This window comes from Colias croceus, chromosome 15 (genome assembly GCF_905220415.1).
Source record: "Colias croceus chromosome 15, ilColCroc2.1".
Lineage (NCBI taxonomy): Eukaryota > Metazoa > Arthropoda > Insecta > Lepidoptera > Pieridae > Colias > Colias croceus.
The window spans coordinates 10,010,001-10,026,988 of record NC_059551.1 but is presented as its reverse complement, the minus strand read 5'-3'; the positions used below and the strand labels follow the sequence as shown (position 1 = coordinate 10,026,988).

At 32.9% G+C, this 16,988-nt stretch overlaps 1 protein-coding gene across 3 annotated transcripts in view; it reads left to right on the top strand.

The window, feature by feature from the left end:
- The first annotated feature begins 887 nt into the window (after positions 1 to 887).
- LOC123698037 (protein spaetzle 4) overlaps positions 888 to 16,988 on the top strand; it is a 21,942-nt gene continuing 5,841 nt past the window's right edge. The window contains exons 1-3 of one of the 3 annotated variants that reach the window (XM_045644625.1): positions 888 to 1,124; positions 2,869 to 3,117; positions 5,386 to 7,732. In XM_045644625.1, coding sequence (XP_045500581.1) covers positions 2,881 to 3,117; positions 5,386 to 7,722 — 2,574 coding nt within the window. In that variant the 5' untranslated portion in view covers positions 888 to 1,124; positions 2,869 to 2,880 and the 3' untranslated portion in view covers positions 7,723 to 7,732. Of the gene's footprint in view, positions 1,125 to 2,868; positions 3,118 to 5,385; positions 7,733 to 12,565; positions 12,669 to 16,988 lie in introns of those variants that run through there. The other 2 variants (XM_045644626.1, XM_045644627.1) reach the window with 2 other exon arrangements.

The following is a 16,988-nucleotide window of genomic DNA, read 5'->3' as shown; positions in this document are numbered from 1 at the left end:
TTGTGATCTAGTAAGTAGATAGGTATATAAAGGAGTAAATTAATGACGTCATCAATTCACAGTACCTTTCTAATAAGGAGCGGCAAAACATTCTACATTCAAGTTTAACCAGATAAAAAATTTTGAAAAAAAGCTTCAACAGAACTGGACAAAGAAGAAATTAATAGGTATTTTGATAATTAATAAATTTATTAGTCTTAATGAATATAAAAATTATAATGATATTGAAACAACTTTAATTACAGCGCCATCTATTGTTAAAAAGCGTGCATTATGAAACCAGACTAATTTAGGGCCATATCACACTAGCGGATTGCGAGCGTCTTCAAAGCGGAGCGGGTGCGCAACGAATAGGTTTTTTATATGAAAATGTTATGTAACATCTTCTATTCATACGTCTGAGTCGGTGATAAATAAATGTCTACTAAGAACCTAGGTATCTTATTTTATGCTCCTATGGTTTTAGTCGCGCAACTTCAAAAAGAGCTAACAACAAATTAGTATAAAATCCCAGTGAAAATAAAACCTAAAAACATGCATGCAAGTATATTACATTTTAAGCGTCACGTAAATAGATATACAAAATGGAAATACCAGTAACGCCTGCGCAGTTCACATATTATACGATCATACAAGTACAAAACAAAATGATTACAAGGATTTTAGAAGGTTTATGTTTATGGTATCATTTAACATGTTTATTATTACAATTTTCAGCCAGAGTCTATCGCAAAGATTACAGACGTAATAAGTACTTTGAACCTACAATATAATATTATGTGCTGAAAAACGGCCCGTGAAATAGGCGCCAAAATCTATGAGAACGTGTCGCGTATCACAATAAAATTATCACATTATGCAAATATTATCTCAGTAGTGACGGAATGCCGTCTTTAGCAGAAAGTATACAACGAAACGGACGCGAGTCGCGAGGCAGTTACACCAAAAATATAATACGGAATTTATTCTAGTTTTGGAACGTGTATACTGTATAGGATGTATGTGTGTTACGTGTGAATGGGAAATACGAAGGAGTAATAAATGGCATGGCCACAGAAGATACAACTGCTCTATCTGTTGAGGATCAAAGACTGTAACGGTTGACGCGACTTGGATGATTTAAGGTGAGATTTGGTTTGTAAATAATGAATACATATTAGATGAATTATTAAAAATGTTAAATAAATATAGCTATATCCCAATATTCTAGGACTTTGATGGAAAAATATCATAGTACATACGAGCATTTTCCGTCGGATGACGTGTCTACTGTCTTACTTCTTCTTCTTCCATAAAATAATAAAAAATAAACAAGTTCGCTGAAATTTTTAATCTAAATCTATATATATAAAACTCAAAGGTGACTGATATAGTGATCTATCAACGCACAGCCCAAACCACTGGACGTATCGGGCTGAAATTTGGCATGCAGGTAGATGTCATAACGAAGGCGTCCCCTAAGAAAGGATTTCTCCAAATTCTTGCGGGAACGGGGAAAAACGGGGATGCACGTACAAAGTCGTAGGCGGAAACTAGTAGATTATAATTTTGGGCTTTTGGTTATCTTTGGAGCAGAGCTGTAGCAAGACGCCAGGATAAGCAGTAGATATAATTGGGATAACATGCACTATGATGGCATATTTCTTTAAAACATCTACGATCTATAAGTATCGCTGCTATATAAAATTTGCTTATTGAATGGTAGTTCAGAAACGCTCAAAAATAAAACTAATTTGTTGTATATCAAACATATAGGCGACTACATAGGTACCTATATTATAGTCGCCTACGCTAAAAATATAGATTGATATAGATTCTTAAAAATTGAAATGATAAAGCATTTTTCATTGAGTTTGACATTCCCCAAACTTGAAGGGTAATAAATATTAGCACAATACATTAGTTTAGTTAAATAAGCGACGAGAATGATTATAAAAGATGTTAACATTGAGAACAAATTTTTCGCGGAAGGAGAGATCAAACATACGTAGTTTAACCTACTTACTTAAAATATTTAAAAATAATCTTTATAATAAATCTACGCACCGGTTGGAAGAAGACTTTACATGCATAATACACAAAACATACAATTAAAAAAGTTAAAAGAAAAAAAAAGTAACAATTTTTACGCAGTAAGTTACGGACAATACGGACTACGGTCTATTATTTGTTCTTACAATTGAAATTAAGAAGATGACAGCTTAGATAAGATAACTACGACTAAACATATTTATACATCAATTATTGTTATACACGTTTCCTTTTTTATGTTACCATAGTCCATGATAGCATAACCATAGACTTACAAGTAATATTTAAGTACAATTTATAACAAAAAAACAAGACTAATTTCTCTAATGTATCCTAGTTAGGTCATTCAACTAAAAAACTTTTTTCTTAGGAAAATATTTTTTTTAGATTTTCTACCTAGACGCTATAATAATCAATGACTGTTAAGTTTTGATGTTATATTTATTATTTACCTTACAATTAGCGGGTGCTATATAATATATTATATCAACAACACTAACTCAAGAAACTTCCAACTTAAAAATTATACCTAGTAGGTATAATGTAATATAATAAATTATGTATGATTTGGCGATTCTCCAATGTACATAATAATGCTAGAATGTACACCTAAAATAATTATGAATAACGTTGAATTTCATTGCCAATTTATGTAACTTTTCTGTCCGCTGCGGGCTGCTAAGTTGCGTACTGCCATGTCACGATATAAATTTCAAAAATCTTGTAAAAAAAAAGTTACATAGAGTTTTTATCTTTTGAACGCAATAGAAGAACTCTCTCATTCAAAATTATCATAAAAAAAAACCGTATAAATAACATAAAAGGTTAAATTTCCAGCCTGACCGTGCAATGCTATCAACATACCTCTGGCTGCTGTTATGCTACGCTCAATACGCGAATTCCGATCTCCTGCAAGACTATGAAGAGATTAGCATCAGCCTCCTAACTCCTCCAGTGGACGCGATCTCTATGGCCCTTCCCAATGACCTGGGCATAGACGGGAAATCAGGCTGCCTGTGTCGAGGCAGTAAAAATAAAGATGTAATTGTGTGCTTCGGGAACTACGAATGCAAGAAAACCCCTTTAGTACGTATCTTTTGGAATTGTAATATGTATAAAATTTGGAAATTCTGAACACCTATATTGACTTAAAAATTCCCAAAGTTTACAATTTCGTTAATTAATGTTATCTGAATACTAAAACATAAGCGTTCTAACAGACGAACGACAAGTTGTGTCTATTGATTGACTGCTGCAGCCGACGCGGACGCTTAGACGACTGCCGTCGACAGGTGGTGACGGCTGAAGTAGCCTCTGCCGTTCACAACTTGCCGTTCGTCTGTTAGGACGCTAAAGAATTGCAAACAAAATCCAAAATTTCACTAAAGATAATTAAATATTTTCTATCTAGTTAGATGCTGTTTATTAAACGGACTGATTGAAATCCAGCCATACAAATCCAACATTTATGTTCCTAGTAGTACTCGTAATTCGTATTTTAACTTTAAATACCCATAAATAACTATAAACTTTATTATTTATCAATTCTTCTCTCCATACCGAATTTAGCCGTAGGTACCTACTTATATTAGAAATGATTATTATTAACATGACATTGTTAATGAAACACACAGAGACACACAAGTTTACACAAAAAAGTAATTTTCAGCATGATAACTTGAAATGACTCATCATGAAACCCAAATAGATATTTATCTCTCTATAGAATTTCTAGTACAATATTTGGAAAATTTACTGTGATGAAGTACCTAAACTTCGCTTAATGTTATCAAATGTGAGAAAACATCAATAATCTATGTAATCTCGGTGTTTATATGAACAACATAGGGCGCGTATGCATGTGCAGTATGTATTTAGTCAATTACAAGTTAATGCACAACAATAATAAGTATTTTCTTAGAAATATTCTCGATATTACTCGAACTATACATACTTAATATACTTATACATCACGTCTATGATATTATTGCTATGAAAGTGAAAAAGCAAATAAGATAATGATATTAAGTAATATGCCTTTTAATGTTGTTGTCTGGTATTTTGTAGTCATGTTTGCAACAATCATATTTTGCCTTTCGAGATTAATTTCCAAAATCTTTGTAATCCTGCAATCCGCCACAGATTAGATACAAGCTCCAGCTTAATTCGGGTTTTTAAAAAATGACTGACTCGAATTAGGTAGATACATAATATTATTATGTTACTCTACTCTATCCATATCCGTAATACATAAAATAAAGAAAAAAAATTTTTTTGAAAACCGTTCGTTCGTTTATTTGCATTGTCTGTATATTCATTGCGGATATTTTTTTATTACGATACAATAAATATTAATTAATAATAAGCAAAAAGACATAAGGTTTATTTGACCCAAGCCAAGTTTGATCTCAATATTATTGTGATATTACTTTGATATAACATATTATGTCAAGAAAAAAATATATTATTTCGTATAATCCGTTGTCACGACGCGGACTTTATTATCTAAATAATTTTTATGGCACAAATTTTAACAATTTCTAATTTTAATAAACGTGAATAATATACGCATATCATAATTATAACATAAACAGGACAAAACATCTTAATTCTTATCGCTACATAAATAATGAAATATCAATCAACATTAAATTTAAAAAACAAAACAAACTAACATCATTATCTTAAAATCTACGGTCTACTGATATTGGGTAGAAACGGATGTAAGATTTTATATTTGTTAGTTAAATCTTTATAAATAAATTACAAACCTTGAAACCTAATTAGCACATATATATACGTTTGTACCTAGTAACATTTTCGTCGTCTTCTATACATATAATAAAATTTTAAATTACCTACCCAGTATCTATGCTATAATAGTGCCACGTGTTTTTTTATTATTCAGCCAAATCTAACTCTACCAAAGTTAAACTATTAACGTGTTTATCTCGTTTGCCTTTGATAAACATCTTACTAAAATAATTATACGTACAGAGTATCAAAATACAAACACTACGTATTTTATTGTCTATTGAGAGTACTTGTACAATAGCATTGCCTCCAGCAAACTATAAGCTTATCATAACACAAATTCCGAGGGTTAACCTGTGAATGAATCAATTGCAACACAATCTTGTATATACAGTACTTAAATGTCATTATGTTTCATTATTTTACCAAATAAGAATAAAATAAATGCGGTTATTATAAAACAAAATATAAACAGACCCAAAAAGATATTTATTCTATACCTCAGTGCAAAACTTACATAGTCATTTTCTTATAAAATGCAGCTGTTAAAATACATACCTTTTTATGCCGTCGTCTAATATATTTTACTTTCTCTTTCAGGTTAATTTGCGAACGTCCACGGAGTTAATTATAAGAACAACGATTATATCTGAAATATTAATCGGAGATCTAGATACGTATTACAACTTGAAGGTCTTAAGACTCGATGGTAATAGTAGACTGCATAGTTTAGAACCAGGCTTATTCAGAAACTTATCTAGTCTGGAACAACTGTCTATTTCGTATAATACTCAACTGCAATCGATTCAGGAAGGAACATTTGAAGGGTTGATAAAACTCCACAATCTTACTTTAATCAATAATGGTTTTAAAAACATTGCTGCGTTAACACCAGCATTTAATCCGGCAATTCTGCCTAATTTAAAAGCGTTGGATCTCTCCGAAAATGCTTTTGGAGAATTCTCTGAAACCGCTTTTCATCCCATGGAGGGAACATTACTGAAGAAACTTGATATTAATTTATGCAGGCTGGATTTTATTCATCCGAATAGTTTTTCAAAGCTTAAAATGTTGACTGAGCTGCGTATTGGCGAAAATGACTTGTACTCACAGACAATTATAAAATTCTTAATTAGTATGAAAGAAGATAACATTAACCTATCATATCTTGACTTATCGAGTATGGGATTCAGAAAACGACCACCAGAAGATTTAATGAAAGTCATTGCAAATTCATCAATCACGAGACTGAGTTTAGCGGACAACCAATTCGAAGTTATTGACGATAATGATTTTCCATACATGCCAAACATAGAGATTATGGATTTAAGAAGAATTTTGGCCATGTCAGTCGGACATGATGCTTTCCACCCCAGTAAGTTTCCTCGATTACGAATACTTTTACTGAGTGGAAATAATTTACCTGGCATTCATTTGAAGCATATATCTAATCAACAGCTCCTACTGCTAGATTTGTCATCAAACAAGGGATTAGATTCGAGACCAATGTACTACGAAATTGATCGAGGAGTTTTTAGTGAATGCAAGGAGTTGAGATTCCTTAATCTAGCATTTAATAGAATGAAACATATATTTAATCATACATTTATTGGGCTTAGCAACTTGAGAATCCTCAATATGGAGAATGGTACGATTTTTCACATCGGAAACGGAACATTTAAGCCAATGAAACACTTGGAGTACCTTAATTTAAAGAACAATCCATTGACTGCAAATGAAAATCTGACAAGTGCCAAATTCGAGGGTTTGAACGAATTGAAAGTACTCATAATGAAGAATTGTGGTATAAAACGATTCAACGACGATGATAACATTTTCGAAATGATGCCAAAGTTATCACATTTAATTCTCTCTGATAACCAATTATTTTATATCACACCAACTTTATTAAAACCACTAAAACTTTTAAAAGTTTTGGACTTGAGTGAAAATTTGTTTGTGTCGTGGTGGCAGCCCCTATTTTTAGCCTCCGGAGTGCAGCCTAAAAAGTTGTATCTAATGAATAACAAAATAACGCATTTCACTTTGAGTATGATCGAAGACATCAACTATTTATTAGAAAAGAATGGCAACGTTACAGTGGAAATCGATCTTGCTGATAATTTATTCGTTTGTGACTGCAATTCAATGTACAAGACCTACATGTGGTTACAAGTGAACGGTTCTCTCATATTGAAGCAATACTTTGCCAATTCTAATATAGTATGCAGCAGCCCTGATGTTTGGGAAGACCGCAGAGTCGCCGACTATATTGCTTCTATAAAAAGTCTTCGTTGTTTAGTTTACCAAAATATTTCCAATATGATGTTGCTAGTTTGGACAGCACCATCATTAGTTACAATTGCTCTCCTTTTATTCATAATAATATTATTGTATAAATATAGAATTTATATAAGATACTGGTTATTTTTAGCGAAAGTTGCGTTAGGTCGTAAATTTATAAAGAAATCCCTCCAAGCGAAAGAACCGAAAGGATACAAATACGATGCGTTTGTGTCATATTGCAACGACGACAGAGACTTTGTTTTAGAAATGATATCCCAGTTAGAGTCAACACCGCCTTATTTGAAATTATGTATTTACGAAAGAGATTTTGAAATAGGTTCTTTTATATCTGAGTCTATATTAGGTAGCATTAATGAAAGTAGGTATATAATTTTGATAATAAGTAATAGTTTTGCTAAATCGCAATGGTGTAGATGGGAAACGCATTTGGCTGAATACCATAGACTATTTCTAGACGATGGTTCGCCTTATGATCCCGTCGTGTTGATAAAAAAAGGTGAGGTCGACAGCAAATATCTCACAACTACCTTAAAGTATTTATTAAAAACGAAGATATATCACTCGTGGGATGAAGAAAACCCTGAAGATTTTTTCAAGAAACTACGAAACGTGTTGGTTAAAAATAAATGATTCGTTATAAGATGTCTTTTATTTAATCGCACTGGAAAATCCCGGGCACTTATTACGCGACTTTCGCCTCTCTCAGGTAAATAAGTCGATAAATGGTGATTTCGTTTGCTCAGTGAAAGTGCTCACAGATGTAATTCGCACCGGTTTCTTAACCTGCACTTATTTTAAAGTGTATAATAATATTTATTAAATGAAGGCATTCAAGTATATTGCACATTGCACCAGATACGATAGTGCGAATGTTACTGTAAACACGAAATTCACCACGGCTATACCAACTATACATTCACTCTTCACAAAAGTGTCTACATTTAAATGTGTGCGTGAAAATAATATTTTGCTCAGGTGAAGGTTAGCATGTGTGCGTGTTATATTAGACACAACCCTGAACTTATTTACAAAAAATACGTAAATTTAGTTGTAATAAATAACGCTCATACCAAGTAGAGTTCTAGTTATTACGAAAAACTTTAGAATACAACAATAGATTATATTATTCACTAGCTTCCGCCCGCGACTCTGTCCGCGCGGATGTCGGTCTTCGCGTGGATGGTTTATATTTTCTCCATTTTGAGTAACTCTGACATTGACATCTTATAAATATCTATTGGACCCAAATACGGCTCGGCCTATAAGAATACGCAACGTGTGTTCGCGGTTCTACGGAACAAAGTCTATGGAAAAAACTGAAAAATTAAGATTAATTTTTTTCTACGTATTTTTCTAGGATAAAAAGTATCCTATTTTACGCCCAGGATAATAAGGTATAACTATACCAAGTTTCATCGAAATCGAACCGTTAGTTTTTACGTGATGCCTTCACATACAGACAGACAGACAGACAAAAATTTTTTTAATCACATATCTGGGTTTGGTATCGGTACAGTAATTATTTTTTCAATATTTTCAATGTACAGAATTGACCCTTCTACAGATTTATTATATGTATAGATATGATACTCAGAGTATCAATCGTCGTATACATCGTAACATTTCAATCAGAATTGCATCCGATGTTTAGCCTTCTAAGAATTTGCTCTACATAGAGACAATAGAGAGACAATGTGGATTATTGTAGAGCTGTGTTGCAGAGTATTGAAGAGGAAGCCTGACAAGGTGGCTTTGTAGCAAATGTCAAAGCAGTGTCGTTTGTTTAAGTGTTGCGTTCATTTTAAACTAGGAGAGGACTTTCAATAGGAGAGACAAGTACGTAACAAGTAACACGCTTGTATTTTGTGAATACCTCATAGGGACTTTACTTATTTACTGAAGTTCACTGATTATACAATATTTGATACGGTACTTGCACGGAACAAAATTAACCAATGTACATATTTATTATTTTAACCAATTATTTATAATAGATAAAATGTATCAAAAATTACTAAATGGTCGAGTAGTTTTAAGATACTTCGCAATCGTTAAAATCGGTCATTCGAAAACAGCTGAATCCATTTTGAAAGTACTATCACTGAGCGATAGAAATTTTATTTAATACTAGCTTTCCACCCACAGCTTCGCCCGTGTAGTAAAAGAAAAAGCCACTAATTCTCATTCACGTGGAATTTCCGGGTAAAACTTATTCTATGTCCTTTCTCAGGTACCTATTCGGAAGAATTCTAATCAATACCCGCGGCCCCATCATTAAAGCGGCTCGACGGAACACAGTGGGGTTTTAGTCGGTAAGAATCCGACATAACCCACGGCTCCTTCCCCGGGGGCCGTGGGTATCTTTAGAAGATTGCCCACTATAAAAAAAAGGTATCAAAATACCATTTAACATTTTACAAAATTCCATCCAAATCCAAATTGGAGACAGAAAAACCGACATATGTCGGTTGTATGTATTGTTATAAACACGATGGTAATTATTCTATATAGAATAATTACCATCGCGTTTATAGTATTACCTATATATTATAGTATTGTATGGATTAATTCCTCATAATAAGAAGATACACTCCAGCCTCCCACATTACAATAGAAAGCGGACAAACACTGAGCGAGCTGCACTCACCGTCTATCAATATTTAACTTTCACAAGGATACTTTCCATGTCAAATATTATTTCGCACCTTGCAATTTTGGTTGCGGAATATGTACGGACGGCAAACATGTTTGCGCTTTTTTGTTTGGGTATCAATTTTGACACTAACATGACGTGATATGAATACTAAGATACTAATATCACAGAATACATAATAGTAGCTAAACGCTACTAATATTATAAATGCGTACCTAAGTCTTTCCTTCTATATGTATATTTTTGAAACATGAAATGATTGAAATATGGAATGAAAATAGTTGAAGACCCAGGGTCAAATGTGGTCAAACATAATGAATAGGTAAAATAAATTATTTATTTTTATTAGAAAGAAAAGCAAATCATCTTATGATAGATTTAAAAAACTCTACATTTGCCGATGCAAATATAATTTATTGTTCGTTCATTATTTTTATTTATAACCTGCAGACAACCCAACGTTAAAATTATTTTATTGCAGTGAATGACTGAAGAAGAAAAAGAAGGAGCAATCATTCTTTAGTAACTAGAATATGAGCTAGTAGAGTCGGAACACTAACTCCATTACACTAAGCGACAAGAAGAATACCAATAAAGCTACAACTAATGAAGGATTTAAATAAGCTACACTTTTCAGGTATTAAAAACCGATTCGTACATTGATGATATCTTATACCTAGGTACCTCTCTTTTTTGTTTCATAATTTGTTAGTTTTATATCATTGTATGATATGAAAAAATCATCAAAAATATCTCAGAAATTAATAATATTCGATACATACGTACATTATAACACTTTTCCCCGCGATTTATTACAATGAATGCAATAGCAAGCAAAAAGTTTATAACCGGAATAAATCTCACACAATCCCATAAACAAGAGAGAATTAACAGTACTTTTCACAAATGAAGCCGTTACACACGACATCAAATAAATAGCCGCCATAAAATCTGCAATAAATGTTTACAAGCGGCAGCAGCATACGACTTAACAACGGCACTAATTAAATAAATAATTAAATCGCCCTTCTGATTTAAACATTGCATGTAGTCGGCGCAACGCGTCATTGTTTTGGCGCGGAGAAAACACCATATTCATTCAAGCTATCGTTGTGGTATAACGGGCTCGAGCTAACACCCGTCCCGTTCACCTGCCCCGGTTATCCATATATTAGAAAGAGACGAAGGCATTTGATACAGACAGTAGCGAGCGATTACCGAGTGACCCACTCAATCGCAACTCGCAACACTCTTGTTTGACGGCGAACCTAATTTTTCTATACTGCGGTCTGTGAACGCTATAGTTTTGCTAATTAAGTGGAACTGGTATATAATTACGTCGGAACTAACAGCTTTTCTTTTTTTTTATTGAAATTGAAAATAATGTTTATGGTTTTATTATTATTTTATTGGATTTAAGTACTGGAAATATGAACAGTATTCCTAGAGTTACCGATTGTTTCAGAAATATATGGTTGTTGATCAACTATACCTTATTTATCTATTCAGGGTTATTTAACACCCTATAAAATATAAATAAACATATTTTATATGTATTCATTAAGTATGTCGATTTTAATACCAACAGGGTATTAAATGCCTATCTTATACAATTGAACGACCTCAATATTCCTCAATATGAGAGCAGTGGTGGCTCAGTGGTGAGACCTCGGACTTCGAATCGATAAGTCCGGGGTTCGAGACCAGGCGAGCGCGCAGGAATTAAATTGATTTTTCAATTTATCTGCGCATGTTGTAACATCACCACTGCTCGAACGGTGAAGGAAAACATCGTGAGGAAACCGACATGTCGAAGAATTAAAAAGTTCGACGACATGTGTCATCCGCCAACACGCACTTGGCCAGCGTGGTGGATTATGGCCTGTACCCTCATAGGAGGCCCGTGTCCCAGCAGTGGGAACGTATATGGGCTGATGATGATGATGATTCCTCAATAAGTAATAATGTTTAAACAATTGGCAACGTAAATTAGCCATGAAATTCAAATATTAGCTTCCTTGCTTCTCAATATACCGTAATGTTAACAAATGTTTAGTTTATATTCATACTACCGATTTATCTGGTAGTATTAAGTAATATTATATTATGTACTACTCTACATGTCAATAACTAAAAATAAGGAAACCTATACATAGATGCAAATTCTTATAGGGTTAATAAGTGTTAATATTATGGTGAAAATATTTTTTTTTTACAAAAATACATAGTATGTGCATGTATGATGATAGATAGTACATAGTAAAGAAACTTCTAAACATAATGTACTAGTAATTCTCTCCCTGCACCTTAGTAGGTACCATATTAATAACATTTTACGACGTGGGTTCCTTACAGAATGATCACTTCCTGTTTTACTAGTATAATAGTTAACTGTGGTATTTTATGCCGGTATAAACAATCTATAACCACAATTTAACAGCACTATCCCAATATTAACAAAATTCAATTTAGGATTAGGAACTAGGGATCTAAGTTATGTGACAGGGTTGTCACTTTGTCACTGTTCGAAATAAATTGGTTCGTTTCCGTGGTCTTTCCAATATTTTCAAAATAATTAAAAATTACATGAGATTCATCACAAACGTGACGTCTTTTTGCTCCATCTGTCTTTGAGCACTAATGTAATATAATTTTGGGAGAGCGCATGAAAGGCCGTTTGCACCTTGATCGCCTGCCTTTACCTGCAAGCCTGTTGCACCTCTAGGGCCGTTGCTGCTAGTTGGTGCCAAGATCATTGCTCTTGCACCTTCAATCAGTCCTTGACATTCACAATCAGACCTCGCTGATCGGTCCACAGTCGTCTGTCAGACGCGGTGGTGTGCGGTCGTCACCATGAACGTTACCGTGCTCACAGTGAAAGTTTCTTAGAGAAATGCGTTTCGCGATCGCCTTTCTGTTTGTGGTGAGTGTTAATTATATGGAAGTGCTTGGTGTTTGAGAAGATTGTATAATTTTTGTGTTTTACGGTGATATTGTTCTACTAACATACATTTCACGCAATACTAATACTTTGATTTTGTTGTGCGTAAGTATAAATAATTAGTCTTCTTATAGTGGTGAAATTTACGTCAAATAATCCGACGCGAGTGGCTGGCTCTCGAGCATTTCTCCACAAAAGTTAGGATTTAGAAGTTTTCTCTTTGATAAACAACCCCTGTTTTGATGATTATTTTGTAAAAAAGTTAAAATTTGTGATTAAATTAGTAATGTAAGGCAAGTATAAATCAATGTCATATAGAAAACCCAAGGTATCTAAAAAATAATTATTTCACTTACTTCGCAGTTCTACATGCAGTAATAAAACAGTTATGTTACAAAATATATCAGAAACAAAGACATATTTTCAAGAATGAAGACACTAAAAGGGTATATATGTCACGAAGAAAATAATTATTACCTAGTTAATATACTGCATAGTTAACGTAAAATGTTTGAAAACTAATAAACAATGCTTTACCTCGTTTATGAGTGGAGATAACTGATATGTTTATTGGCAAATGGCAAATGTCTTCGCTTTTGAGGTTACTGAGCTCTTTAAGCTAAAATGCAGATAATTGATACTTAAATATAGTTACTTGTAAGCAATTACTAATAAGCATTGGTACCTTTCAATCATAGAAAAATAAACATACAATCGGCATTATGTTTATGAAGAAAGAGATGATATGGAAATTTTTGGAGAAAGAAGTATAGATAGGGAATAAAATATTACCATTAAGATTTAGAAAAACTATAACTCATTATCTAGATCAAAAGAAAGGAAATGAGATACGCTATAACTTTATTGAAAAATTTTCAGTAACAAGAAGAATATTAGAAAGTACCTAAACAATGATCTTACTGTCAATAAGAGTAAAAAGTATGTTTATACTAAAATATATATAGATTACGAATAAAAACTTAACTTCATTCAATCATTTTAATAAAATTCAACCTTTACCTAACCATTTTGCAAATTAAGGACGGTAAAGGCAATCTGCTATTTCACGTTCTCAAAACTTTCTTACAAGCCATCAAGGAGTAACAGTAGCATCTCCATAATATGTCAATCAAACCAAACATAAGATTACCTGACAATTCCATAGACGCATAATCTAAGATCGATACTCAATAACAGTTTACAGGAAACCTGTATTCATTGACACAGAAAGCTGTGCATCTTAACGCTAGCCGTACCTTAAATGGATACGTTTTCCTGGACCATGCGCGTGCGCAGGGCTACCGGCCGCTTTTCACTGAACAAGGCCTAGATATGTTGCTTAGTAACCATTAGCTTGGTTTAACTTCCTGGCTACGAAATGTAGTTAATTAATTAGGACAGTTTATTAGCCGATATGGTAAAACGTAGTCTATTTTTATTATTTATTTAAGAAATAAATATTCTGATCCAATTTAACTTTTAAATTGGAAAGTGAAAAGCCACAATGTTCAGGATATCCCTTTATTTATTTTTTCCCTTAAGTACCTATCGTAACTTTCCAATTTATAACGGACTAGCTTACCCACGCAACATCGTCTGCTCTCGAAAGATTCTTCAATATTGTTTATTGATGCTCCGCTTCTCGTGGTTACCACGTTATGTCATAAGTCATGTAGCCTTCCTCAGAAATTGGCTATCAACTACAAAAAAAAAACACTATTAAACAGTAGTTACTGAGACTAGCTCGTTCAAACAAACTATTTTGAATAATAACTATTAACTTCTGACAGTAAGAAATAATATCATAATCTATTCCAGTTTTTAAAGCGTTCTTTAAATCGAAAAAGTAAATCTATGTAACACATATTTGCTCACTGAATATGATTTTGTTTTCATGAATTTCTCTTATAATTATTAAAACAAAGGAGAATGGCGAAACTGGGCCTAACTGTTACAGAAATCATAATATATTTAAAATTCAATATGTTATTTTTAGTAATTCTTGGTAAAATATTTACTTCTGATTCTATGGGAAAACAAATCTTTGAAAAAAAAGATAATGTGTTCACTACCGGCATTGTTATTTAGATTTCTATGACTACCGGTCTTATCAAGCAGAGATTGTCAGTGTTGTCAGGAGTAAAAAAGTCGAATATATCGATTAATACGAATGAATGTCTATATTTTATTTTTAATTTTATTGAATTCAAATGCTTTATAAATCAGAAGCAAAACTTAACTTATTTTTAACACATATCTTAATTTATTTAGATCATTCTGTAAAATAAAAACATGTTTTACTTAATCAATAATAATTATAACATTTTTATTAAGGTAGCTGGCCATTAATAAAATGTCAAATTATTAATCATAATTGTGTCAGTGATGGGTGATTTGTTAATGTTTGTTGTTTGACATTTGAGTGAAGTTTTAGGCCCTTCTCCCATTACGATACGCATAGGCGATTCAAGTATCCTGCAAGTCTCGGAGACTAGTCGCCGCGGAGTATCTCACATACATTTTTATGTAGGCTCGCACACTACGCTACTGGTATCCTACACGTCCGCGACTAGTATAGCACTACTCACCGTGTCGGTCGCTTTTGCATCGCGTCTCGACTCTCGCGCGTATCTCTTCGTTAGAAAGATAAAGATACCTACCTAATCATCATGTTGTGGTTCTCGTTCGGCTACAAAAACTCTACAATTTATGTTTCTTTCAATATATGGATGAATCCAGTACTTCTTACTCTTACGTTGGCGTCTTCTATTTCTATAAAAAAGAAAAACTGCAAGAGCTTCTTCGTCACTGGAATTGCTGATTGCTCGACATAATGACGTAACTATTGTTGCAATAAATAAATGAATTATTATTATTATAACGTCGGTCCACAAAAACGAGGCACAATAATGATGAATTTAGTCATTTTTCAGTCGCATAATATGCGAGCATCGGGTAGCCAGCAAATATCTAAGTAGTATTCTACGCGAGTATCGTATTCTAGAAGTATCGTACCTAATGGCAGAAGGGCTTTAGTAACGTTATATTCAAAATTGATCTTAATCAATATCCCAATATCTCTGCTATCCCATAGAAAAGATCTATAATTATTATATTCATAGAGTCTGTATATTTTTATCTATTTAATCACCCATAAATCATCAGTGTAACGATCAGGCCCAGAGTCCTATGGAAGTTTGCCATTCTCCTTTAATTTAATAATATGGTACCATTTACCAAATTGCATATTTATTTTATTTTGTCTTGATATTGTACTAATCATTCAGATGACTGTAAATCTAAAACTTACCAATTATTGTTTAATCAAATAAATAGGCCTAGAAACTTGATTTGTGACAGCCCTATCGAAGGAGCACAGACATCGTGGGAAGCGGGCCAAATAAGCTTACACCCATTTTTTACAGCGTATAGACGAGAACTCGAATTGCAATTTAATCTGTTTTACAAGGAATTAAGTATTATTTTAGCGTGCTGATACAAATTCGGTAATTAGAAATCGTATCACTCTGTATTTATCGCTATTGTTCTGAATCTTTCATAGTATCGACATGGTTTCTTTAGATCCAATCAACTGAAAGTTTATTTCGTTTTCATCACTTTAATTGACTTTATCCCTTCATTAAAATACATAGTTGATTATTTTATTATCTTTAATGTGTTTATTAATTTATCAGTAGAAATAGTATCGGGAAAATAGAGCCAAGCTATACCTTCATGTGTTTTTATAAATTGAACATAAGAGACATAAATTATTAATGACGATACTTTTCATAAATCATTATTGCTCTAAATTGAACACCCATACCATACCGCTAATTCATCTCATTTTTCGTACCTACTCCGCACTTTTATCATCCGAAGAGTTGTTGGTTGATGTTTGTTTCGATCACACACCAAATACATACTCAGTACAATAATCGTTTACCGTAATGATATTTCTAAGTAAAAAATCGACTTAGAGCAGTCGATTGCCGTGGTAACGAATAATGTTTATTTATACTCGCTCGTGTAGTCGTATCTGTACCCTACATTCTGCGGAGAAAGTAGACGCGTAGTGATTTCTCTGGTACTTGTAAATTGTAATTGATAAATTAATATCTGATTATTTGCAGAGTTGACTTAGAGGTATGAGGAAGATTAGGTGAAGTAAATTTTGAGTTAATAAAGTGTAGAAGAAAAAGTGTAATAAATATATTTTTTTGGAAACATACAAATTACAAATCTCAACTATTTGTCTTATTATTAATTTGTAGATGGTAATTGATATACCTAGGTGTTGTC